This window comes from Phyllostomus hastatus, unplaced genomic scaffold (assembly GCF_019186645.2).
Source record: "Phyllostomus hastatus isolate PE091 unplaced genomic scaffold, TTU_PhHast_1.1 phas_scaffold_1066, whole genome shotgun sequence".
NCBI classification, from domain to species: Eukaryota; Metazoa; Chordata; class Mammalia; order Chiroptera; family Phyllostomidae; genus Phyllostomus; species Phyllostomus hastatus.
Genome location: NW_025334004.1, coordinates 14,673,888 through 14,698,575, shown reverse-complemented (window position 1 = coordinate 14,698,575; position 24,688 = coordinate 14,673,888). Strand labels below are relative to the sequence as shown.

Here is a 24,688-nt window from a genome sequence, read left to right as displayed (position 1 = left end):
CCTGCACCAGAGAAGCAGAGCTCAGGTGCTGATCTGGACCACGCTGGCACACTCCACCTGAGACGTGCCAACCCTACAAGACTAAGACATCACTCTGCTCAGGAAAAACCTCAGAAAAAAAGGCTCAGGCAGGTGAAGGGGGCCGGCAGGGGGCAAATGGCACACACTCACTCATGGACTCTGTTGTCACCATAGAGATCGCTCAGGCCGAAGCTGATGTAGTGCCAGTGCTCAGGGATGCTGGCAGAAGGGCTCCCCACGTTCCTGTACATGCTAACATAGTCCAAGGGGTCTGGGCCGCCCAACCTGCAAAAGACAAAGTGCGGGGGTGTCAGTGTGAGCCTGAATGCAGACAGTGCGAAGCTAAAGGGCTCTGGCTTGCAAACCTAAAGGGCCCCAAACTGGAGGAACCTAGGGTGAAAGATTAAATACAGGGGGGGCCACACTTCTCTGCCCAGTCTCACAAGCACGACAGACTCCTTTCTCCTATCCCCAACAGGTGGGACTTCTTTCAGAAATAAAATAGGCTGATGGTTGACCCTTTTACTTCCTCCTGTTTCAAATTCCAATCCCAAGTGGGGCTGGCAGGGACTACCTCTCTTCCGTGGTGCCTGTAAACATTTCATGCTTCCAGGCAAGAGATGCATCAGTCAGTCCAACTGGCCTCTGTTGAAAGACATCCTGAGCATCCCCAGTGGGCACTATTGATGGAAGCAGAGGCTCAGCTCCACTCCTGCCTCTTAGATAGCTAATTCCTGAATGACGATATTGTGCCCGATGTTAATTCCAGTTTGTTATAAACAAACCCAAAGCTTCCAGACCCAGGCCAGCACCCCACAGACTAAAGCTGGTCTTTCATCAGGCGAGTGACAAAGGCCAAATTTAGGCTAGCTCATCTCTGCACAGATAAAGATACAGAACTGCAGCAGAAGCCAGGCGGAGCCCTGGGAGCGCCTGGAGCTGGAGGTTGACCCCAGGAGACGGCTGTCTCAAAGGTAGAGCTGGAACATTAAATTATTTGGGGCCTCTGAGGATCACATTTAACTCTGCCCCCCCCCCCAATTCCAACAGAGAGGCAGTCGGGGAAGAGACTCAGTCATTATCTCACTCTGAGGATTTAATTCAATAAGGGTTCCCTTTAGTAATTAATGCTCTCTTTTAAAAAATCCTACTTTTTTCAGAATGGCTAGGGAAACTGGTAGACTTGAGAAACAGATGAAATGGAAACCATCAGGGGAAGGAAGTCTGCGTTTAGCCCACAAACGCTCTGCATTTGAGCTGCCTCATACATCTGACTGTCCCGCAGACTGCGGAAAGTTTGCAGCTCCCAGGACACTGATGGAGTGCACTCTGCAATTGGGTTCATATGCTAAAGGAGCACTAACAACAAGTAAAAGGCATATTATGTGTGATCCCAGCATGCATGGCAGCACCATGCAATTAAAACACTATTTAAAACCAGTAGGGCCCTGGCCAGGTAGCTCAGTTGGTTAGAGCATCATCTCCCTATGCCAATGTTGATCCCCACCCTGGTCAGGGCACATACAAGGCGCAACCAATGAATGCATAACTAAGTGGAACAGCAAATCAATGTTTGTCTGCCTGTCTCTCCCTTCCTCTTTTTCTTTAAAGTAATTAAAACAAACAAACAAACCCGTAGGTCTGGTTTCATCCTCTTTGCCAGGATATTATTTGCTTTTGTAAAAACCCTTATTCTCTGCTAGGAAATGCTGTTATTTATAGAACTTGTAAGAAAGTTGCTACAAATAGCTTAGAATCTCAACTGAGTGGATCAGGAAAAAGGACAAATCTCCATGTCTTTCCTTAACTCAGATTTTGCAGAATCATTTCACTAGTTCTACAACCAGTTGGATTTAGGACCGCTTGTTAGGGGAGGGAGGAAAGAAAAGGACCCCATGATAGCTGCAGAGCCCAGGAACAGAAGGCAGTGAGTACAGGCTCCATGTCTGCTCCAGTGTCCCGCTGCAGACTCCTAGTCCCCTCCTTCAGCCTCAGTCCACCCAGCAACAAGAGGCAAAACTGCATCCACTGTTCCGTGTTACACCTGCCACTCCACTGCAGCCCTCTTCCTGGCCAAGTCTCCCAGGAAGTACTGCATCAAGGAGAGAGGCTCCTTTACCTGAAAACTCCAACTGCAGGGGCCAACCAAGAGTCAGACCGAACAAGCCTCACCCTTGAACACAGAGAGTCCTGCTTTATTTACTCAGAAACCTGACGGAAAGCAAATGAATATGTAGAAAATTTTCATATTTTGCACTTAGAAAACGATGTCATCATCCAAGGACCCCAAGCGTCCCTCAACTTAATTCCTTGAACATCGGACTTCACTCCCCACAGCAGCTGCAGGAGTGGGGTGGACCCAAAGCACCGGCTCTGCCTCTCTGCTTCTGCTCCCTGGTCACTTAAGTCTCAGCTTTCAGCTGGCATGTCCTTGTTGACCAGGGTCCACTAGCCAAAGAGCCGCCCTGTGTCCCCAGAAAAGGAATCCCAAGGTACTTTGTGCCACAGCTACGCCTAGGCAGCCTTGGTCATCCTGGTACGAGAACTAAACAGGTCTTGTGGAACCCCAAATGTGAGGGACATGAATGAATTAATTTCAGGATCTTACTCATGCAAAATCCTTTAAATCTTAGGAAGAACCCGTTGCAGGGCTATTCACTCTTATATTTTTCTGCATCTAGGTAGCACTTCTAACTCCACAGAGTTCTGTGCCATTGTCTTTATTCATCATTACATTAGTCCATCTCTGAAGATAAGTCCTGCCTGGCTTAACAAGCTTGCAGCAGGATGGAAAAAAAGAGTTGCCCAAAGCAGAATTAGTCCTTTGCATGTGCTTCAATACCTTTCACGCACAACTCCATCCTTCGTGGCCACTTGGTGACAAAAACAGTTGCCCAAGCCTGCATAGAAATTTCTCCTTACACTCAATTTGCGACCTGAATAAACAGCATGGCAGAGCCAGGCACACTTTTCTCATGACACAATCCAATAGAGTTCATCACAATACATATTTAAATATAGAGGCGCAATTAGAATGGGGATTAAGTTATCAAGAGCTGCTTTTCACTCAGAAGCTCTCTTCAAAAACTCCTTTCAACCAAAGAACAGCTTGCTTACCAGGGCAGACTGTACCGCTGGCTACACTTCCTCCTTGCTACCAGCCAGAGGCAGGCTGCTCCCCATGGCCCTCCCTAAGGAGCAGGTTGCTGGTCCCCAGGCCCTTCACACTGTCAGCCTCTTCGCATGCCCCCATCGACACAGGGAGCTGTTCTCAGTCCTACAGAGCCTAGTTTCTACCATTTCTGGAGTAGAAACACTCAGTCCTAAAGGGAGAGGTAACCAGCAAAGATATCCACTCATTTCTCCCTTCAGGCCTACCTGCCCCTTCCGCCACACCCCAAGCAGCTGTCTGAACAGTCTTCCCAGACTCAGTGAAGGGGCCCTCTAACACAGTGCCTGCAAGAATGTGGTTCTGGACAGATCCAACCAATTCCTCAGGCAACTTTTGGTCCAGAAAGACCACGAAGATAGGCTCTTTTCCACAGTCGCCATAATCACCGTTTTGCCCAGAAGCTGCAGAAGAAACAGGTTGCAAACAAGAATGGGAAACTAGAGAAGACCATTCCTACCCCAAGGGCAGCCCATCAGTAAACAGGTTGGATTCAGAGCTACTTAAAGGTTATGCTCAGCTTCCCTGAGAAACTGCTGCCTAAATCCTGAAGCTTGTGGCCACGAAGCTCATTCAACATCCCACTGCTTTCTTTCCACCCTATTCAAGTCCCCAGGTCTTCAGCATTAACTGCGGTCCCCTTCCATCCTCGGCCAAACCATGGATCTCCCTGACCTTGCCTCTGTTCTAGTCAATGTTTTACAGCAAAGCAGCTGCAGAGCTAGAGGAAGCTCTGCATGAAGAGCACTGTGCCGAGTAAGCAGAAAGTTTATCAGGGAAAGTTGTTTCGTGAAACTTGAACACAAAAGCAATGCACTGATATGATGTCTGAGCTCATTAGGAAAGCATCAAAAGGCGACCTCCTCCTCATCACAAGCAGGACGCTCACAACTTGCTCCCCTCCTAACCTACAGTGGAGCCTGGGTCCCCAGACCCGCCCCTGCCCAGCGCTGTCTTGTGCCCTCAGAGCTCCTCCAGCCGCGCTCCTCCAAAGCCCTCTCAAATGCTCCCCAGGCTCCGCCTCGTCTCCCCCTCCAGCTTCCCCTCGCCCAGTAATGACCCCCTACAGGCGCCCCCTCCTTTCACCACGTTTACAGTTCCCTCTCTCCTATCGATCCCCGTTTGGCTCCTACACACACCCCCAATTCACTCTCTTCTCCTAATCCCAGTTAACCCTTCAACACCTCCCCACCCTCGTTAATCCTTCGCAACTCACAGGCTCCGTTAACCCCTTTGTCCCCATTCCCAACTTGAGCCTTAACTCCTTCCCTCGCAGCAGGAAGCCCTCCTTCCAAGTGCTTTAACCATTCTCCTTATTCTCCCCCGCAAATTACTTCGCCCTCGGTGCTTAAACTCTTCCCAGCCCGCCGCGTCCGTCTCCTCCCAGCCCAGGGCATACCAGTATTTGACGATAGCTGTAACCTGGAGTGGATTCGGCTGGTCAGGGTAAAGGCGGCGGCACTCTCCGTAGATGGCGTGCAGCCCCGGGGGAAAGAGCGAGGCGAAGGCCGGCGGGGCAGTAGGGCCAGGGGCCGGGGGCGCAGTGGGGCCAGGGGCGCCGCTAGGCCGCAGCTCCGCCATCCCGGCGTGTAGGGCGCTGGGACGACTCGGGAGGGCGGACGAGCGGGAGAGCACTGCCGTGCCAGCAAGCGGACCCTGTAGGTGCGACTACCCCAAGCGATGGGGGCTGCAGCGAGGTCCAGGCTTCGCGCCTGCGCACACCAAACCGTCCGCCCAGGCCCTCGCAGACGCCGAGCAGGCCAGAGGGTGCCTTGGGGGCCGCGGGGCGCTGAAGGGGGCGGGGCACCGGCGCGCCCTATCCCAGATTCTACTGGCTAGTGTCTGTGTCAGTCACAGAGATGGCGTGCCTTGGCAATAGATCCCGCCTCCCTTCCCTATGTTGGACGCGTCCCAAGGCTCTTGGTCTCCCCCCAGTGTTAGGAGGAACCCAGTTTTAAAGAGAGAGGTAGAGGCATCCTTCTAAGGTGCTAGGGTCCCACCAAAGCACGGGACAGTTGGCCGACAAAGGACTTGTCACTGGTTTGCTGACACGGAGGGTTTTTTTAAAAAAAGATTTTATTTATTATATTTTTATAGAGAGGAGGAGGAAGAGAGAAAGAGAGGGAGAGAAACATCAATGTGTGGTTGCCTCTAGTGCACCCCCCACTGGGCACCCGCTGGCAACCCAGGCATGTGCCCTGACTGGGAATTGAACTGGCGACCCTTTGGTGCGCAGGCTGGCATTCAATTCACTGAGTCACACCAGCCAGGGCACACGGAGGTTTTTAACAAGGGTTTAAACATAACTGACAATGGATTGATTCATTCGTCTGTGTGGCATTAGTTTTAATAGATTATAAGTCTGGATATTTTCTATGTCTGTGAATGTTCATTAACTGACACACCACCAAATTTAGGGGTCATATGTCGAAATACCTATTTTGGAGTTCCTTCAGAAAATAACAAGAATTAGGTAAACTAGGATCAACTTTTTTAAACTTGATAATTATTTAATAAATGTTTTTAGTTAAAATAAATGTTTTTAGATGATGATGTCTTCTTTGTTGCATTTTAGGTAGATGTATGCAGGTTGCCCTGAGGAACACCAGTATTCATTATCTGTTATGGGCCTGTCCTTCTGCATTACCTTAACTCTCTTAATAGAGAGAATTTTTACTTCCTAAGGCATCGGGTTGGGAATTATTTTCCTTTTTACAATAATTTTTCAAAAAGTAATGTCGTGGCCCTGGCTGATGTAGCTCGGTGGATTGAGCGTGGGCCTGCAAACCAAAGGGTCACAGGTTTGATTCCCAGGCAGGGCACATACCTGGGTTGTATGGCCCATGCCTAGTAGGGGACACATGAGAAGCAACCACACATTGATGTTTCTCTCCCTCTCTTTCTCCCTCCCTTCCCTTCTCTCTAAAAATAAAGAAATAAAATCTTTTAAAAAAATTAAATAAAGAAAGAAAGAAAGAAAGATCTTTTTTTTAAAAAAGTAATGTTCACTCAATGATCTTAAACAAATTCCAAGAGACAAGAATAGAAAGGAACACTACTAGTGTTATTGACTAAAAGGATTCCTGCTACTTGAAGAGGGAAGGAAATAATCTACAGAAAAATGCAGAGCTCATTTGAAAGCAGTCACATAACCTCTCTTCACCTCTATGTTCTCACTTGTCAATGTCAATTCTATACCAGTAGCTCTAAATGCCAGTCATCAAATGTTAGTTAGCTTGTTGCAAAGTTTACACCTATTGGAGAGAAAAAAATGCAAAAAGCATAGAAAATGTACTCTTTTTCTAAAAGGCAAATTTTATGCAATTTAAGTTATTTTCCTTTGTTGTTGTCATACGTCCTTCCCCGTATTAAAAGTTTTATTAGAGTTTGAAGGTGACAGATGTTTATTAATGTCTTATGGAGCCAAGTAAAAACAGGGTCACCTTATTTGTCCAGAAGTGGTGGGGAGTGGCAGGACTGATCAGTTAAATCCAAACATCCACGAATTACTGGCCAATCCAAAACGAACTACGGAAAATACTTCAACATGCTCTCGGAATCCATAAGGGACTACCGATCAAAGTGTGCAATACAACTATCAATCTGCGACCCCTTCTATTTATAGAGACTACAAAACCCAGGATACTGTGCGTTCAGAAACGCAACGCCCAGTCTCTTAAAACCAGGCGGGGCTCCAAAGCTGTCTGGCCTGCTAATACAGGTGCAAGGCCTGCTGGGAGTTGTAGTTTTTCAGAGGCGAGGTCAGGCCGCTCCCATACCGTCTTGCACCGGCGGATAGTCTGCGCATGCGTGTCAGTGGCGCTAGCAGCGGACCGGGCAGGCAGTTCCTTCCTCGGAAGGAGAGATTCCTCTGCCATGGAGTCTTACGATGTGATCGCCAACCAGCCTGTTGTGATCGACAACGTGAGTTGCGTCTTTCCTATCTCTAAAGGGTTTTATGCTCTCCTCCCTGAAGGAATCGCTTCCCGGCTTCAGCCTGGACCGCCCACTCTTTGTCACTGGCCTGGCCTGTCATACAGGTTCAGCCGCCGCTGTCTCTGTCCTCCTCCCATCCATAGTTTTCAGGCACGGCAGCCAGTCAGCAACAATGGGATTGAGAGCTTTGGGATGAATAAGGGGAAGACTTGTAGTCCAAGCCGGGCCCTTTGGCCGGTCGCTTAAGGGGCCTTAACCGTTCTGTGAGCTCCGGGCACCCGCCCATCCCCAGTTTCCGGTAACTCTATTGGCTGTTCTGGCTGTCCATCTTGACCGATGACCCCGCCTCTGAGCCTTGCCGGATGTGGACTGCCCTCTGCAGTGATTGGCTTGCGTCCCGGCAGGTTTTCCGGCTTGCTATAAATGTTTCTCCTCTTTAAGGGGCGGTACCCGGGCTCTGGGATTGGCTTCCAGAACGCTCGGTGGTTGAGCCCGATGGTCTAGGTAGGGCCCGCCCACGGGTGGAGAAGGGCTAAGTTTACTTAGGTTCGGAGCCGTCAGGGAGGCTTGGCTGTGTATCTATCTGGGTGGGGTCCGAGGACCTGATACCAAAAATGGGCACAGGATTTCATTTATTTCTGTAATTACAAATTGCAGCATTAATAAAAGTCGAGAATAGAGGAGAGTGACAAATAAGCAGGGACGCCTAGTTGCTGGTGAAAATAATTGCTAACATAATATTTGCCAGGCTCTCTAGCTCTTGCAGAAGGGTTTCACATGCATTTGAGTTGGATCCTTACAAAAACTGGGTGGATGGTTTAAGCAGGAAGCTTGATTGTCGTTTTACAATTGAGGAAACTGAAGCCCCAAAAGGTAAAGTGAGCCCAAGGTTGCACAATAGAGGTGCCCTAAATCCAGTACTTTATCCATTATTCGTCTTGCTAATACCCCACGAAAATGCATAAATAAAGCCCTGGATGGCGTAGCTCAGTGGATTGAGCTCGGGCTGTGAACCAAAATGTCGCAGGTTCGATTCCTAGTCAGGGTACATGCCTGGGTTGCAGGCCATGACCCCCAGCAACTGCACATTGATGTTTCTCTCTCTTTCTCCCTCCCTTCCCTCTTATAAATAAATAAATAAAATCTTAAAAAAAAAAGTAGCCAATAATAAACCAAAAAATTAAAAAAAAAGAAAATGCATAGTGACAAATGGAAAGACTGTAAATACTGTTATTTGTTGCGAGAGAGACAATTGTAAAACAACTGAATTTCTTCCAGTAGAGCCTTCCACTCGAAGGTTTAGTCCCACCGAGGTTGGTTGATACATTTTCTGTGCCCCTTCTAAATCCCTTGAGGCAAACCTGCCAATTCCGTCTGTCCTAAACTCTCAGATTTGCTCTGGTTGATCCAGCCTTTGGGACGTTAGGCATGTAGCATCATCCCATTTAACCTTAAACTCTGGTTGGTAGATGGGAATGACTATCTCCAGTTTATTCAGGAAAGTGAGGCCTGGAGAGGTTAAATAATGGTATTTAGACCACCAGGACTGTGAGTTGAGCCACAACTCAAGTTGACATTGGTTCCAAATTCCTCACTTTTCTCAAGGAAAGCTGCTTTTTTTGTTGTTAGCTTCCCCTTTTTTTAGGAATATGGCTTCTGCCTCGAAAGCAGAAGGTTGAGTTCAATGAGACACCTCCATTTTGGGAGGGTTTTGGGGGGTCTCCCTTACTAGACTACTAAATTCTTGTGGAAAAAGATGGTATTCCTTAATTTCCATTACTCTCCTCTTCCCCACCTCCCTCCACACACAGAATACTTAGGGCCTGGCACCACTTAGTATTCAATAAATGTTTTGGGGTTGGTTGGTTTTTTCCCCCCATTTCATTGATGGGTGGGTAGACAAATGATTGAGTATCTCTATTGCAGTAAAAAAGATATCCCTAAATAGAGAAAGGATGGAGGGGCCTCTTAGTTACTTCAAAAGGTTGAGTAGGACTCATTCTTGATGTTGATTTTCAGAAAACCTATTTCTGTCTTCACCCAGCTTGTATATGCTTCATCTGCCTTTTTCATAGTTTTAAAGTGGGACCCCCGGCTGGGGTGCTCAGTAATTAGAGCGCTGGCCTTCAAACCGAAAGAAAAGTCGCTGGTTTGATTCCCAGTCAGGGCACATGCCTGGGTTGCAGACCAGGTCCCCACTTGGGGGCGTGCAAGAGGCAACTGGTCAGTGTTTCTCTTGCACATCGTTGTTTCTCTCCCTCTCTTTCTCCCTCTCTTCCCCTCTTTCTAAAAGTAAATAAATAAAAAATTTTTAAAATAAAATGGGAAAAAATAGAAATTGGCAACAGTTTCCTTTTTTTCATCAGCAATGCAAAAGAAGCAGTCTGTCCATCCAGATCCTTTGTTTCTTGAATTGTGGGGCAGAAGTTCCATCTCCAGCCATGTTCTTTAATGTCACTAAGGCTATAAATGCTTCTTAGTTTCTCTTTTCTCTTTCTTGGAAGTGTATTTGAAATGCATCAAAGCGGTGGTGCATTTTCAGTTTTAAGATTTAAAGAATTGACTTGTTTTTTCCTCCTCTGGGAAAATATTTCCTTTATGATGCCAGATAATTCTGCCACAAGGTGAAGTAGGAGAAACTTAAGTAATTTTCTCATTAGGATTTATGGAGCATCTGCAACCTCTTGCCATCTGACGTTTGGAGAGTTTTTTTTCACAGTGAAGGATGGGTAGGAAACATTATTTGAAATATGGGAGCCAACTTTATGAGAATAATGTGTCTCTAGCAGATTTAACAGCTCCACAGCTTAATGTGTTGTTACAACTTTATTTCTGGGCTAACAAGAGTGTAATTAAAAGAAAGGAGAACAAAGAAAGCAGGGAAAAGAGGGAACAGCCTAATTATCTGTTCACAGTCTTTCCCAGTATCAAGGCAATTGTTGACCGTTCTTGTCATCCTGTTCCGACACCAAACCTATTCATCAGAATTTAATGAAGAAAATGGAAGGGGTGTGTATGGGGGGTGGGCATGTGTATTCCTGTACTTGAATAACAGCAATAAGTGATAGGTATTTTTAAAAACTAAACGTTATTTTCCTAAAGGCAGGCATGCAGTGCAGTATAATACAATACAAAGTAATACAAGAAGAGGGAAGCTCCTGGGTAACATTTTGAGGACTTCAGCAATTTGATTAGATCACTGTTATGTTCTGTCCTAAAACAGATCAGCATCTGGTCAATCTTAAAAGTGCCTTTGTGACTGTGTGGGTCTAAATGCAGGAAGGGCATCAGATCTTCACAAGCTCATCGTTAAGATAAGAGTTTCACTGCTGCAGGCAGTGTTGTGCTGCTTTGGCCCCTCTTTAAAAAATGAGATACATTAAACAAAGAAGAATTCCAAGAAGTATACAATGAGCACCCATGTAGCATGTGTCTCCCACCACATTTAATGAATATTGACATTTGCCATATTTGCTTCAGATTTTATTTTTTAGGAAAAAATATTACAGATATAATTGAAAGCTCTGTATAGTCCTTCACAATCTTATCCTTTCCTTCTGTTCCAGAAGTAACCCTAAAAGCAACTATAATCATAAAATGGACGTATTCCTTTCCATCCATGACATTATATTGTGTGTGTGTGTGTGTGTGTAGTATTTGTGTTTTTAATTTTTGCTTAAGTGCTAGGATTTTATTTGCTAGTGTTTTTTTTATTTTAAAGATTTTCTTTATTTTTAGAGGGAGGGGAGGGAAGGGAGAAAGAAAGGGAGAGAAACATTGCTGTACGAGATTGTACATAGATTGGTTGCCTCTCACATGCCCCCAATGGGGGACCTGGCCTGCAACCCAGGCATGTGCCCTGAGTGGGAATTGAACCAGAGACCTTTCGGTTCACAGGCCAGCGCTTAATCCACTGAGCCACACCAGCCAGAGTTCTTCTTTTTATTATAGAAAATCTCAAACAAAAGGAGAAGGAATAATATAAAACATATCCACATATTAATCACCTGACTATAACAGTTATCAGCTCTTGGCCAATCTTTTTAACTATTACACTCCCACCTACTTCTGTCTCTCACACTCTTAAAAACATAGTATACTATTACCAAACCTAATACGTTCACAATAATTCCTTACTGTCATCAAATATCCAGTCAATGTTCAAATTTCACGAATTATCCCAATTTTTTGTTTTACCACTTGTAACCGGCTCTTCAGATCTGCTGATTCACTTAATTTAAGAAGTAGCTGAAGAAATCAAGACTGTGGATTTACTTAACACAGTCCCTTTCAGTGTGACATTAAAGCTGTTGGTTGTACAGTTTCAGCCAGAATCTGTCCCTAGCTTGGCCAAAAGGGTGGAGAGGAGGCGCCTTGTAGGGAAGTCTCACCATTCCATTATGTGTATCCGGACACCCAAGGATGTGCTTCACACCAAGCCAGGTGCTCTGAGCGTAAGAAAGAAGTAAGATATTATGTAGAAGGAGAAACACCATGAGTTACTTCCTGGGAATGCCTAGAATAGGGTCTTAAACTCAGCACCTGCTGAGGCCCAGCAGGAGCCTTACAAAGGGTGAGGAGGAGGAGGGCAGCCTTAAAGACGGGGTGAGGAATCCGGAGGGCATGCTGCGCATGCCCGACCAAAGGCCCAGCTGCTTCTCAGTCCCGCCAGGGGCCCCCATGCGGGAATGCAGGCCCGGTATTACCAGATGTGATTACTCAAGAGAAGTCAGAAATTTTAAATTTCATATGCAGTTTCCAATTTTTAACTGCCATAAATTAATGTAAAAGTTGTTTGTTGGTCTATAGATACAGAAAGTAGGTAAGCGATTGCCCAGGGCTGGGAGTCGAGGGAGAGGATGGAGAGTGGCTGCCAATGGGTACAGAGTTTCTTTTGGGATAATGAAAAAGTTTGAAAAGTATATACTAAGAATCATTGAATTATACTCCTTAAATGGGTAAATTGAATTTTATCTTAATAAAGTTGTTTTTAAAAGAGTACTCTGTGGGCCAAACATAGTATGTCTTTGGGCCAAAATGGGCCGCCAATGTCCTTAAATCTGAGGCTCTACCTCTTGGCATCCTTTTCCTGGGTGGGAGAGGCTGGGTAGCTAAGTTAGAGCATGGTCCCTATAGGCCAAAGCTGCAGGTTCGATCCCTGAACAGGACACATACAAGAAACAACCAGTGCTTCCATAAATAAGTGGAACAGCAAATCTCTCTCGCTTTGTCTCTCTCAAAAAAAAAAAAAATCAGTCAATAAAATGGGAGATAATTAGCTTCCTTCCCAGCCTGTCCAGAATAATCAAGAATGTTTTGGATAGAGGTTGCCCAAACCATAGGCCTATAGCCAGTCGGCCCTGGGAGAGCCTTGTTAAGGGGTTTGCTCTTGGTTTGCCTGCAGCAGGGGAATAAACGGTCGGAGGTGGCTGGTGGCAAATTCGAGTCCTCAAAAATCAAACATTTAGTGAGACTACTTTCTTAAGAAGCCTGTACAAGGCATTCGTTCACTTGGTTTTGCCTGAGTGAATAACAAAGAGAGTGGTAGCCCATTTGCCAGGTACACAGTTCCCGTTAAACTACTGTTAAAGGAGCCAACATTACCTTTTTATATGATCTCATGGTATGACTTGAGCAGAACAGAGAGACAGGCCATCCTGGTGCCTGACTCTGGCAACACAGAGGGCAGAAACTGCCTCCCCGGTCACCACCCATTCTTCACCCGACTGCTGGCCTGGCGAGCCAGCTCGTGAGGCTGCAGGACAAGCTGGGTCTGGTTCCCGGGGCTTGTGCATCATTCCCCAAACTGCCTTGGCCTTGCCTGCACCGCCTCTGCCCGGGGCTCCTGGCATTCCAGCTGCTCATTCAGGTTCCATACATTAGAAATCATGTGCCAGGCATTCGAGCTTGATTTTTACTTTAGTCAGCCAGCATCTATCTGAGTCCCCTACAAACACCAGATACTGCTGATGTATAAAGTCTCTGTCCTTGAGGAACGTGGGCTGAAAAGAGGGGGAAAGAAAAAGGAAACCATAGAGTCAGATAGAAAGCAGAATGAAATGCATGCTGCCTCGTGGTACAGGTAATGGTGGTTTTATGAGAGAATGGGAGGAGGAGAATTAATCCCATCTGGGGACTGTTCTTCGGGAGGAAGGCAGTGATACTTGAACTGGGCCTGCTACAGCCCTGCTAGGAAGGACAGAGAGAAAGAAATGAACCTGACGTCTTAATCTGCCTTGTCACTCGGACTCCAGTCCTTTTGCTAGTAAACTCAGAATTAAATATCCAGGAAAATAATCTTAAAAATATTTAGAGTCTGAAGTACAGGTGTCATCTTTACTCTTCTTGTTTCAACCTCTGCCAGGAGATCCAGTGAGTCTGCTGGCATCACCACACCCAGGTGAAGGCAGTGAGCAATTATAAGGAAGCTGGAGCTAACAGGCCCCTGGAGTTCTCCCACACAGCACGGTTCTCACTGTCCCTGCCGCTGTCCCAGAGCTCCTGGGCCAGTTCTCCTTCCACGCTGTGTCTAGCTGCGCCTTTTCCAGGCCTCTTGCTCTTCTGCCCAGGCCGATGAGTTTGCACTTACCTTCTGTTTTCTCTCTTTCCTGTTGGCAGAGGTTCCTGCTGTCTTAGAGAACAGGCTTGCCCTGCTCAACTTACTGCTTTCTCTGTCCTTCAGCCACTTCTTCCTTCCTGTGTTGCCAGAGCCAGGCACCAGGATGGCACCTCTCAACCCCTTCTCCCATAGGAGAGCAGAATGAGAGACAGGGAGGGAGCCAGGGCTGTTGCTGGGAAGCCTTTGGTGCAAAGATAACCTTGTCTGTTTAGCGTCTCCTAATGTGTTTACTGCTTGCTGTGTGGGTTCTGGAAATATCGCACTCTCCCCCAGGAGAAGTGGTTGACAGGCAGCTGGAAAAGGCTTGCCCCAATTAGCTGCAAGCTGCTGGGCTGGAAGGACTAGGGTATCAGCTGTGATGGTGGAAGAGTTAAGAAGGAAGAGAAGGGGATGTGTCTGCAAGCAACGTCAAGCCTCGACAGCTGCCCTGCGTGGAGTTGGCATCTGTGTGCACGGGAGTCAGTGTTGACTGAAAAGCATCTGACTGCCCCCATCAGCATCTCTGATACCAGCCTGAGCCCGACCAACATACCATGGACTGGAGCAGCAGGATTGTAATACTGGGTCCCTTCTCTTCTCAGACAATGCTTTAGGGTTTCCCTGCTCTTTACGGATAATTAGGAGACCAACGAGCGAAACAAAGCATGGTAAAATAAATAAATTAATAATAATAATAATAACAACTACAAACCCCTTACAAAGCAAAGTGATCTGCCCCTGCGGTGAGAACCAGACAACGCGTTCCATAGCAGCGCTCATGGTGGGGGCTGTCATATGCACCCTGGAGGGCCAGGAGAGTGCAGGCGTCCCTCGGCTGTGTGACTGTGCCATGCGCTCTTCCCACCTGGGTTGTGCTCCTGAACTTGGCTGCTTCAGAGCTTCTATCTACTTTCCTCTTCTCTCCTCAGCTTTTCTCCTTTTATTCCCTTTATTAATATTTTTAATGCCAAAAGTAAAACATGTTCAATATAGAAAAGTCAAAGAATACAGAAAAATAAAATAATACCTGGAGTGTAAAGTGGAATTTCTCCTCACCCTCTCCAGTCCCACTTCCTTCCCTTTGGCATGCACTCACTATACAAATGCTTACACCAGGTCTATGAAAAAAGTGTAGCCATTGTTAATATAACACGAACAGTTTGCACGACATCGAAGTAACCTGGCAGCCAAGGAGAGTGGACTGGAATGCGCATGTGTGAACAGTGATGACTTCACTGAACTAGTTAGTGGGGGCAGTAAATGCATTTGAGTGAGCATGTGTGCTGTGTGGCCGTCACATTCAAAATGACTGAGCGAGTAGAGCAATGAATCAGCATCATATTTTGCATTAAGCTTGAACATTCTTTGGTGGAAACTGGTCAGATGATTTAGAAGGCCGCAGTGATGGGCAACTAGTGATTGGCAGCTTCTCATGCATCACATCTCGTGCAGAGATTTTTGGCAAAACAGCAAATCATCCAGGTGACTCAGCCCCCCTACGGCCCAGATTTGGCGCCCTGTGACTTTTGGGTTTTTCCAAAACTAAAATCACCCTTGAAAGAGAAGAGATTTCAGACTGTTGATGAGATTCAGGAAAATACAGCAGGGCAGCGGATAGCGACTGGGAGAACTGTGTGAGGTCCCAAGGTGCCACCTACTTTGAAGGGGACTGAGGTATCATTGTCCCATGTACAGTGTTTCTGGTATCTTGTACCTTCTTCAATAAATGTCTCTATTTTTCATATTACATGGCTGGACACCTTCTGACAGACCTCGTATCAGTAGATATATACAGCTATAAAGTCTCTCTCTTTTTAAAACAAAAGTGGAACCATTTACTTATTGTATGATATACACCTCCTCTTGTTGTGATGCTTCTGACTTTTCTTTCTCTCTCCTCTCTCCTCAGGGATCCGGTGTGATTAAAGCTGGTTTTGCTGGTGACCAGATCCCCAAATACTGCTTTCCGAACTAGTAAGTCAGTCCGTAGCCCAGAAGGTTGAGAAGTTGGCTGGCTTTGTTGGGGGTCAGTCCCGCATCTTTCAGGGAGAAGGGACCTGGCACTCGGGTCAGCCTTGGTGCTCAGAGCAACAAGTGAAGGACGAGAGCCAGCTCTCCGAGTGGGCCAGGGAAACCGCCGCCTGCGCGGTACAGTCTGGGAGGCACTGGCAAGAGGCCTCTTTTTAAAATTAGATTTTATCTGATGCCCAAAACATTATCATTGCTAACTCATTGCTCTCAGTGACTGCCTCTTCATGGGGCCCTCTTTCTCAAATTGTCCTGTCACCCAGGATGGGGTTTAACTGTTAAACCACACCCACCAGCTGAGTGAGGAGGAGGTTCTCGGCACGTCCCTCCCACGGCGGGAAGACTGCAGGTGGGAGAAGGGCACAGGCGCCTGCGGAAGGGGCTTCACGTGGGAGGAAAGGCCTTCTGCTGTGGTTGCCGGGGCACAGCTGTACTGAGTAGAAGGCCTGGGCAGGGGGCTAAGGAGATGAAAATTTTCCTAGTTAAACATTCATTTAGAAATTGTTTCCTTGTCTCGGTCCACGTAACACATCAGGGACAGAGAAGAACTAGAGGTATTGAATCCTCTAGAATTTCTTTTTTTTTTTTTTTAAGATTTTATTTATTTATTTTTAGAGAGGGGAGGGAGGGAGAAAGAGAGAGAGAGAAAGAGTAACATCAGTGTGCGGTTGCTGAGGGCCATGGCCTGCAACCCAGGCATGTGCCCTGACTGGGAATTGAACCTGCGATGCTTTGGTTCGCAGCCTGCGCTCAATCCACTGAGCTATGCCAGCCAGGGCTAGAATTTCTTTTAATAACTTATTAAATAATATATTCAACATAATAAAAGTTATTATGAATAACTTAGTACACGTTCATGGTAGAAATTGTGGGAAATGCCAAAAGTAGAGAGAAGAAAATCCAAATCAACTGTAAGCTCACCCCTTAAGGACAGTCACAGTAGAATTGAGTACGCTGCTTCCTGTCCAGGTATGTGCCTCTCTCCATCCTCCCTGTGATCTGCCATGTGTTCAGCTGTGAAATGAAAAGTGACGGCCCTGCCCTGGCTGGTGTGGCTCAGTGGACTGAGCTCCAGCCTGTGAACTGAAGGGTTGCCAGTTTGCTGGTTCAATTCCCAGTCAGGGCACATGCCTGGGTTGCAGGCCAGGTCCCTGGTTGGGGGCGTGTGAGGGGCACTGATCGATGTTTCTCTCTCATATCAATGTTCCCCTCCCCCCCTTCTCCCTTCCTTCCCCTCTCTCTAAAAATAAATAGATAAAATCTTTCAAAAAAGAAAGAATGAAAGTGACAGTCCTCCCCACTCTCTTTCGTAGTGTGGGCAGACCCAAGCACGTCCGTGTCATGGCAGGAGCCCTTGAAGGTGACATCTTCATCGGCCCCAAAGCTGAGGTAACTCCCAGTCCTCAAGCCAACAGAAGCCTTCTTCGTTTCTCCCGGGGGCAGGGTCCCAGCAGTGGGGCGTAGCCAGGACTAAAAGGAGCAGTTTCCCCTTAAAATGTCCCCTTTGGCTCTCTCATCCTAGGCCTCATAGTTTATTTCTCCCAGGAGCAGCTTCCGGTTTGGGGTGGAAAATCTCAGACCCTGACTTGGGGAACGGAGAGCAGTCTGGAAAACAGGGCTTTTGCCTTCCTTCCATATTGTCACTCCTTTGCCAGTGATCAGATGGACGGGCCTGGTTATTTTTTGGCAGAGGGATTGGAGACAGAGCCTGGCTCAGGTCCCCTGGGGATGAGTTAATTAACACACTTTGGCAGAGCCTTCAGGCAGCCTCTAGGAGCAGAACAGCAGAGCTGTAGCTGCCAGTCTTGGCTCCAAGCACTGAGTGAGGCCCAGAAGCGGGAGCCAGGAGTTCTGTCCTAGGATCAGGCAGTGAAGAGGATGTCTCTTGTCACTTGCCCTAGGGGCAGCAAGGGCCCATGGAGATGCAGAAGCCCTCTCCTTTGCTTGCTGATTGGGCAGCGAGAGCAGTTTACAGTTGTGCAGTGGGAGATTGAGAGAATAAATGGGTGTCCATCCTCAGCCCAGGGTGAGGACTGCAGGGTGGGAACTCCAGTCCTGGAAGAGCAGGACCCACTGGCCAGCTCAGCCGAGAGCCCGGCTGCCGCCGTAAATCCTGCGCTCTGTCCCCAGGAGCACCGAGGGCTGCTCTCCATCCGGTACCCCATGGAGCACGGCATCGTCAAGGACTGGAATGACATGGAGCGCATCTGGCAGTACGTCTACTCTAAGGACCAGCTGCAGACGTTCTCGGAGGAGGTAAGGGTCCTGTGCGCAGGGCAGCCCTGTGGGGTGTGCGGAGCCGGTGAGAACCCCGGCCCCAGAGACGGGGAAGGTGAGGATGACCGCCGGGAGGGTTTGGGAGTTACTGTGTGCCAGGCATCAGACCGCGTGCCTTCAGGATGGGCTCCTGCACATCTTCACGCCATGCCTGTGGGACAGAGGTGGCACTGTCTCCAGTTTACAAACACGAGAACAAGTGCAAAGAAGCCAAGTAGAGAGTTAAGTAAAGCTGGGGTTCAAAGCCACGTCTCTCAGACTGCAGAGCCTACACTCTTCGACTTCTAGGGACTAACCGTCCACTCAGAAACACCAAGGAACATGCGCACGCTAGGTGTACCAGAGCTTCCAGGGGAGGGATATGTTGGGTTTTTTAAAAGTACATTCAATATTGAAATTTAACTTTCAATTTTGAAAAAAAAAAGTGTATTATTTTATTGTAATAATTCCAAGAGTTTATTAGCAAAATCTTCTTGACAATATGGAGACACAGGCATGGAGGTAAGAATGCTGAAAGAAAAGGAGGGGAGGACAGCAGTGGAGGGGAGGCCAGAATTGAAAGGGGCGTGGCTTTGGAAGGTTGAGGTGCTGACCCGGGCAGGGGTCAGTGAGGGGCCCAGCTTGCCCTTTTTAGGAGGGAGGCTGACACAGGCCCCCTGGCCGGCTGCGCAGGGGCTTCTCCCCCACTGCTGACGAGGGGCGGGGTCTGGCCTCACCCTGACTGTGGTCTGGGCATCTTTCACCAGCATCCTGTGCTCCTGACAGAGGCGCCTCTAAACCCCCGGAAAAATCGAGAACGCGCTGCTGAAGTTTTCTTTGAGACCTTCAACGTGCCTGCCCTTTTCATCTCCATGCAAGCTGTGCTCAGCCTGTGAGTAGCAGCCTGGCTGGCCAGCCCGGCCCCTGGCGGGGACAGCAGTCCTTTGGCATTCCTGTAGGGCAGGATACCAGCTGCAGTGGCAGCTGCCATGGCAGCGTCTGCTAGCGTGACTTCACCACATACTCTCCATTCCCCGTCCTCCCCGCACCAGGGCAGTGTCCGTTCTGTTTGTCAGACACTGTGAGGCTCTCCCCCTCCTGCCACAGAAATAATGTCTGTCCCTTTGTCTCTACCAAAGGACAACACCAAGGACAGACCTAGAGAGTCATGTGGGGAAATGGTTTTTGGTGGAAGTGAAAATATTCTTACTGTCCTTTATTCTCATTTACTCTTCCTGCCCAGCCCCTGGAGGCATTTGGGTTTCTTCCTCCTTTCCAGAGAGTGAACTGCCCCTCAGGCCGGGTCCCTGAAACCACTGAAGGCCAGGCCATCTCTTGAGGTTGGAAGGCCTGCTCTTCCGCGCACAGGGAGGGAGCTGGGAGGGGCTCGGCTCCTTTGTTCAGGTCTTTCACGGCCTGCTTCAGTGCGCAGGCACCTCAGGCTCAGTCCCTGGAGTCTGAGGCCCCAGGGAAAGGCAGGCCCAGCTTTTGTTCAGCCGACACCGAACTCGAAAAGAAGTGAGTTTTTCCCCAGAGTGAGGAGGCAGAGGTCAGTGATGCTTTGCCTCCTTTGTTCCAGTTATGCCACCGGCAGGACGACGGGAGTGGTGCTGGACTCTGGGGACGGCGTCACCCACGCCGTGCCCATTTACGAGGGCTTTGCCATGCCTCACTCAATCATGCGCATCGACATCGCCGGCCGGGACGTGTCTCGCTTCCTGCGCCTCTACCTGCGTAAGGAGGGCTATGATTTCCACTCATCCTCGGAGTTCGAGATTGTCAAGGCCATAAAAGAAGTGAGTGCTGCCCCCTGGGCCCGGGGAAGGGATAGGGAGAGGGAACAGAGCATCCAGGACCTCCAGGGCCTAGAGGAATTGAAGCTCTGTCCTGGGGACCAGGGTCGGGCTCTGCTCTCCCCAGCCAGGCGTCCTGACAGCTGCTGGGTCTCCAGCTGCACACCCCCACCCCCACTGGCAGACTCGCCTTCCCAAAGAGCTACCATCTTGTAGGGGACAGGGAGCCACTTCTATTTCTAAGCTGGGTGATGGTGATCATTATGTTTGTCACACCTCTTGGACCAGTTACCTGTGTTCTTTCTCACCTTTGAGTTTGAAATACATTCTTTCTTCCTGAGTAAACTGAAGCCTCCTGCCACCTGCGGCTGTAGGCTAACCTCTGAGCTGGATGGGGGGGCCAGAACCGTAAGAGGCCTGAGACTGGGTTCAAATGAGGCTGTGGTCTCAGACCCAGGTCCAGAGAGCCACGTCTCCACACTCACCCGCCAGGAAGGTGGGACAGGTGGGACTCACACCCTGACCCGCCCCGCCCCCCAATGAACGCTGACAGAACCCCCCTACCTCCGCTCCAGGGCAGCAGCTCTAATGACAGTTAGGGCCACCCCTGCCGCAGGCAGGTTTCTGCAGCAGCACCACCTCAGTCCCCAGGGACTCCAACCGGTAGGTGCCAGGGTTCCTGCCTGCCTGACTCGCGCTTGGTTCCACAGAGAGCCTGCTACCTGTCCATAAACCCCCAGAAGGATGAGACGCTGGAGACAGAGAAGGCTCAGTACTACCTGCCCGACGGCAGCACCATTGAGGTAGGCGACCGGACCACTCCTGTCAGTGCCCTCTGGCCCCCAAAAGCTCTGGGCCCAAACAGAGCCCCCGTGGCGAGCTGGAGTCTGATGTCCCCACCCTCCTCCAGCCCCTCCTGAAGGCAGTGGAGCCCTTGAGCAGCACTGTCTCTGCCAGTGAGGCGTGGCCCGGACTTTGCTTCTCTTGTGGGAGGAGCGCGGGCACCAGAGGCACTGTCCTAGGTCAGGGTAGGGTAGGAAGGGGGTGGTTAGTGCTGTCCTTCACCGCTTGAGCACAAAAGAGGCCGAGATGCCTCTCCCCGGACGTCCGGTGATAGGAAGGTGTTTCCATGAATGAATGAATCCACGTGTTAATGCCAAAGGGCTCCTGGCTGGGAAATGCCAGGGCTAGGATTAAACACAGGAGCTTCCTCGCTCCAGTTTCCCAGGGTCCCTGTTTGTTCCTTTTTGTTCCCTATTTGTCCCTAGGAACCATATCTTTGTTGCTGGAAGCCCTTGACATTCAGGGTCTTTCCTAAGCCTGGCCTTCATAGCCCCCTGGTTACTAAGAGGGGCCTCGGCCCCTGTCCTAGCCTCTGAAGCTTGCCCTCTACCTGCAGATCGGTCCTTCCCGATTCCGGGCCCCTGAGCTCCTGTTCAGGCCCGACCTGATCGGCGAGGAGAGCGAGGGCATCCACGAGGTGCTGGTGTTTGCCATCCAGAAGTCTGACATGGACCTGCGGCGCACGCTTTTCTCCAACATCGTGCTCTCGGGAGGCTCCACCCTGTTCAAAGGTTGGTCTTTGCTCTCGGGGCCCTGCCCCAGGAAGCTTCCGGATCATGCTAGGCCTAGACGCCCAGAGGACTGATGTGAGCTTCTCCATTCCTGCTCATTCAGGTTTTGGTGACAGGCTACTGAGTGAAGTGAAGAAACTGGCTCCGAAAGACGTGAAGATCAGGGTAGGAGCCGGGCTGGGTGGGGCTGGGCGGGACTGGGTGGGGCTGGGCCTCCGGGGCCCCCGAAGCGCCCTTTGGAGTGGACTCCCCGCCAGCTCGGCTACACAGGTGCTGCCAGCTGGCTCCCACTTCCACACTGACCCCGACGTCTGCCAGAATGTCCGTCTTCACAAAAGAGGGACAGTTGTGATGTCCAGATGGGGCAGGGTGCCAGGCTGAGGGCCCCACACGTGATCTTTCAGGGAGACTGTGACATTGGTAGGAGGCTGACTTTTGCTCCTCCACTGTGACACGGTCCAACATCTTAGTGACTGCGGGGGGTAGGGGACCAGGGGGCGGCCTGCCTGAGAAAGGAGGGTTCTGGGTGAAGGAGTGTGATTCCTGCCCTGGAGTCTGCTTTCCACTGACCCCGGGAGCCCCAGCCTTTCTGGGAATCGGACTTAGGGCTGCTGGAAAGCTGTTTCTCGGGATGGGTGTCCGGCTCACCACAGTACCCCCGGAGAGGCCCCAGGGTCCAAAGGGACACAGCTTTGTTGTGTGAAATGCATCCAGGGCCTTGGTGGTGGGAATTGGCCATGAATGGAGAGTTGGAGGGGAAAGTGAGGGGGAGGCTGAGTGTCTCAGACTCCGTTTCCCCCGCCCTTGCAGATATCGGCGCCTCAGGAGAGACTGTATTCCACGTGGATTGGGTGAGTGGTGGTTCTGGGAACAGGTGGAACAGGACGCAGACACCTGCGCTCTCTCTCACAGTGTTCCTTTGGTTCCCTCTACCCCAGGGGCTCTATCCTTGCCTCCCTGGACACCTTTAAGAAGATGTGGGTCTCCAAGAAGGAATACGAGGAAGACGGTGCCCGATCCATCCACAGGAAAACCTTCTAATGCTGGGACATCATCTTCACCTTTCTCTGAAGTTAACTCCACTTTAAAACTCGCTTTCTTGAGTTGGAGTGTTTGCGAGGAACGGCCTGTGTGTGTGAGTGTGTGCGTGGGTACGAGTATGTGCACCTATGCGAGTGCCATGTGGCCCCGGAAACCCAGGGCCCAGAAAGGACGATGAACTACCCGTGATGGTGACGGCCTGAGGCCTGGGGTTGACCACTAACTGGCCCCTGACAGGGAAGAGTGCTGGCAGAGGGCCCCACTCCTTCGTCTGCTGGGCCTTTGCCTGGCTGTGTGGGACTATGTTTACTACCTTAGGGACACAGAGGGAGGTAGACCTAACCCTGAACACCTTGCTGCTGCCCTTCCCAGGCTGGACAAGCCCCACCCCCACTCCACCCCACCCCACCCCACCCCACCCCTAGGGTGCCCTGAGGCCCATGGCAGCTGCTGCCTCCCTTGCTCACTATTCTGTTCTCGGTGCCTCCTGATCACAGACTGAGGATGGAAACGGGGTTGACTGCTGTCCGGTTTTGATCGCCATTTGGGTCTGGGAAGCTGGAAGGGCTGTTGCTGAGACTCCAGGGTCAAGAGAAGCAGGATGCCCTTAACTCTACCTGGGGCCAGGACCACACTGGGCATTTGAGGAGGGCGGGAGTAATGCTACTTCTGATTGGCGGGAGAGTTAGTGTTCCAACCCCAAGCCCCCATCCAGGGGGGGTCTCTGGAGAGTTTAAGGAGCCTATTGGCTCCAGGCTCCATTACTTGCTTTTCATCCGTCCTTGGGTAATGCCATCTTCAATTTTATTTATTGAAGTGTTGTTCAGAATGGAGACTGGAGGGAGGGAGGGAGCTCACTGTCTCCTGCCCACCAGTCACCCTTTTAACACTAATGTTTACAGCACCTAAGCTCAGTGTAGGCTCCAGGACCCCCTTGCTGTGGGTGAACTGACAGTAGCCATAGGCTGAGGCCGTGCGAGATCTGAGCTACACGAAGACACTCCCGCCAGCCTCCTTCTTTCTCCCTCTTCCACGTGCCCACTGCCCCGGAACCAACAGGCCGGTCACTGCTTGGGTTTTCCGAAACAGGAGGCAGAACTGCTCTTCAGCAGAGGCCCTAACAAAGGAGTGGTGCTGGTGTCTGACCCCCTTAGGGTTGGAGAGAGAGGCAAAATTAGCCGAGTTGCCTTTTCCCACTCTAGCTGACCTGACAGGCTAGGCTGTAGAGACGAGAAGGCCCCCTCTGGGCCGGTTTTGTGCCATTCTTGACTTTGGGCTCATTTGGTTAGGGAGGGAGGAGGCCAGACCTAGGGGCCAGGAGCTGGTGGGCTCAGGCTCATCTCCAGTCCAGTGGGACCAGGTGCCCGCCCTGGACTGGGCTGGCCTAGCAGTGGTCCAAAGGCCCTTAAGCCCAGATGGTACAAAGCTGGAGCTAGCAAATGTCCACCGGCACCCTCACCTGACACCAAAACCTGCCCAACCCCCGATTCAGGCAGTATTCTCCCCATACCATCCAGCGACCAAAGGCCCTGCCAGGTGTGGGCCACAGCAGCAGGTGTGTGTGAAAGCGACGTGGCAACCCGCGGACTGCAGTGTGCTTAACCAGCTCACCTCCCTTCTTTTAGCCCAAGCCTGTCCCTCGCACAGCCTCGCACAAACCACATTGCCTGGTGGGGCCCAGTATACTTAAATAAAGTCCTTCCACTAGACGGTCAGCTGGGCCTCTGTCTGGAGTCAGTGCTGAGTGGGAAGAGGGAGGAGCTGGGGGCCCTGAGTCTGAGGTGGTGACTGGGCCTAGTCCATCCTCTAGAGGGCACTGTTGCGTCGGCCAGACTTGGCCATCCTTAGCTCAAGTCCCATGCTGCTAAGTCCTTGGGTCAGAGTCCTCCCAAATGAGGGGAACAGCATTTGACATCCCTGAAGTGAAGAGTCTCTCAAAACTTCCATGTGTATAAGAAGTTCAAAAGCTTATTAAGATGCAGTTCCTGGGGCCAATGCTCAGATACTTAATCAGTTCTCTGTAATTTGAGGGAAATTGCCAGTCACGTTACAAGTGTTAACCCATTTGATCCAATGACCCTACATGGGGTATTTTTATCACCCACTTTCTAGATGAGGAAGCAGAACCACAGAGAAGTCACATAATTCCCAAAGCACTGCCCCTTATTAGCTAGGATTTGAACTCAACAGCGTAGCCCTAGAGCCTACATTCTTAGACACTATGCAGACCAACAAATCCTTGGTCCAGAGCAGTGGTTCTCTGTCAAGGTCA

General features: G+C 49.8%; 2 protein-coding genes across 3 annotated transcripts in view; one reads left to right on the top strand and one right to left on the bottom strand.

The window, feature by feature from the left end:
- The window catches only part of SUFU (SUFU negative regulator of hedgehog signaling), a 95,236-nt gene extending 90,263 nt beyond the window's left edge, over positions 1 to 4,973 (bottom strand). For both annotated transcript variants that reach the window (XM_045854212.1, XM_045854213.1), the window contains exons 1-2: positions 4,590 to 4,973; positions 172 to 306 (exon numbers count right to left, since the gene is read on the bottom strand). In XM_045854212.1, the coding sequence (XP_045710168.1) occupies positions 172 to 306; positions 4,590 to 4,771 (317 nt within the window). In that variant the 5' untranslated portion in view covers positions 4,772 to 4,973. The remainder of the gene's footprint in view (positions 1 to 171; positions 307 to 4,589) is intronic.
- Positions 4,974 to 6,983: 2,010 nt separating this feature from the next.
- ACTR1A (actin related protein 1A) lies at positions 6,984 to 24,131 on the top strand. The gene is made up of 11 exons (XM_045854557.1): positions 6,984 to 7,114; positions 15,634 to 15,698; positions 17,066 to 17,141; positions 17,883 to 18,008; positions 18,776 to 18,900; positions 19,588 to 19,804; positions 20,512 to 20,604; positions 21,201 to 21,375; positions 21,479 to 21,540; positions 22,186 to 22,226; positions 22,314 to 24,131. The coding sequence occupies exons 1-11, from the start codon at positions 7,067 to 7,069 to the stop codon at positions 22,414 to 22,416; spliced, it is 1,131 nt and encodes a 376-aa protein (XP_045710513.1). The 5' UTR covers positions 6,984 to 7,066; the 3' UTR covers positions 22,417 to 24,131.
- Positions 24,132 to 24,688: the final 557 nt, after the last annotated feature.

Coding starts and splice junctions, on each gene's coding strand:
- ACTR1A (XM_045854557.1), top strand. CDS start 7,067: ATGGAGTCTTACGATGTGATCGCCAACCAGCCTGTTGTGATCGACAAC. Junction 17,142..17,882: donor TCATCGGCCCCAAAGCTGAG/GTAACTCCCAGT, acceptor CTCTGTCCCCAG/GAGCACCGAGGGCTGCTCTC. Junction 22,227..22,313: donor CTGTATTCCACGTGGATTGG/GTGAGTGGTGGT, acceptor CCTCTACCCCAG/GGGCTCTATCCTTGCCTCCC.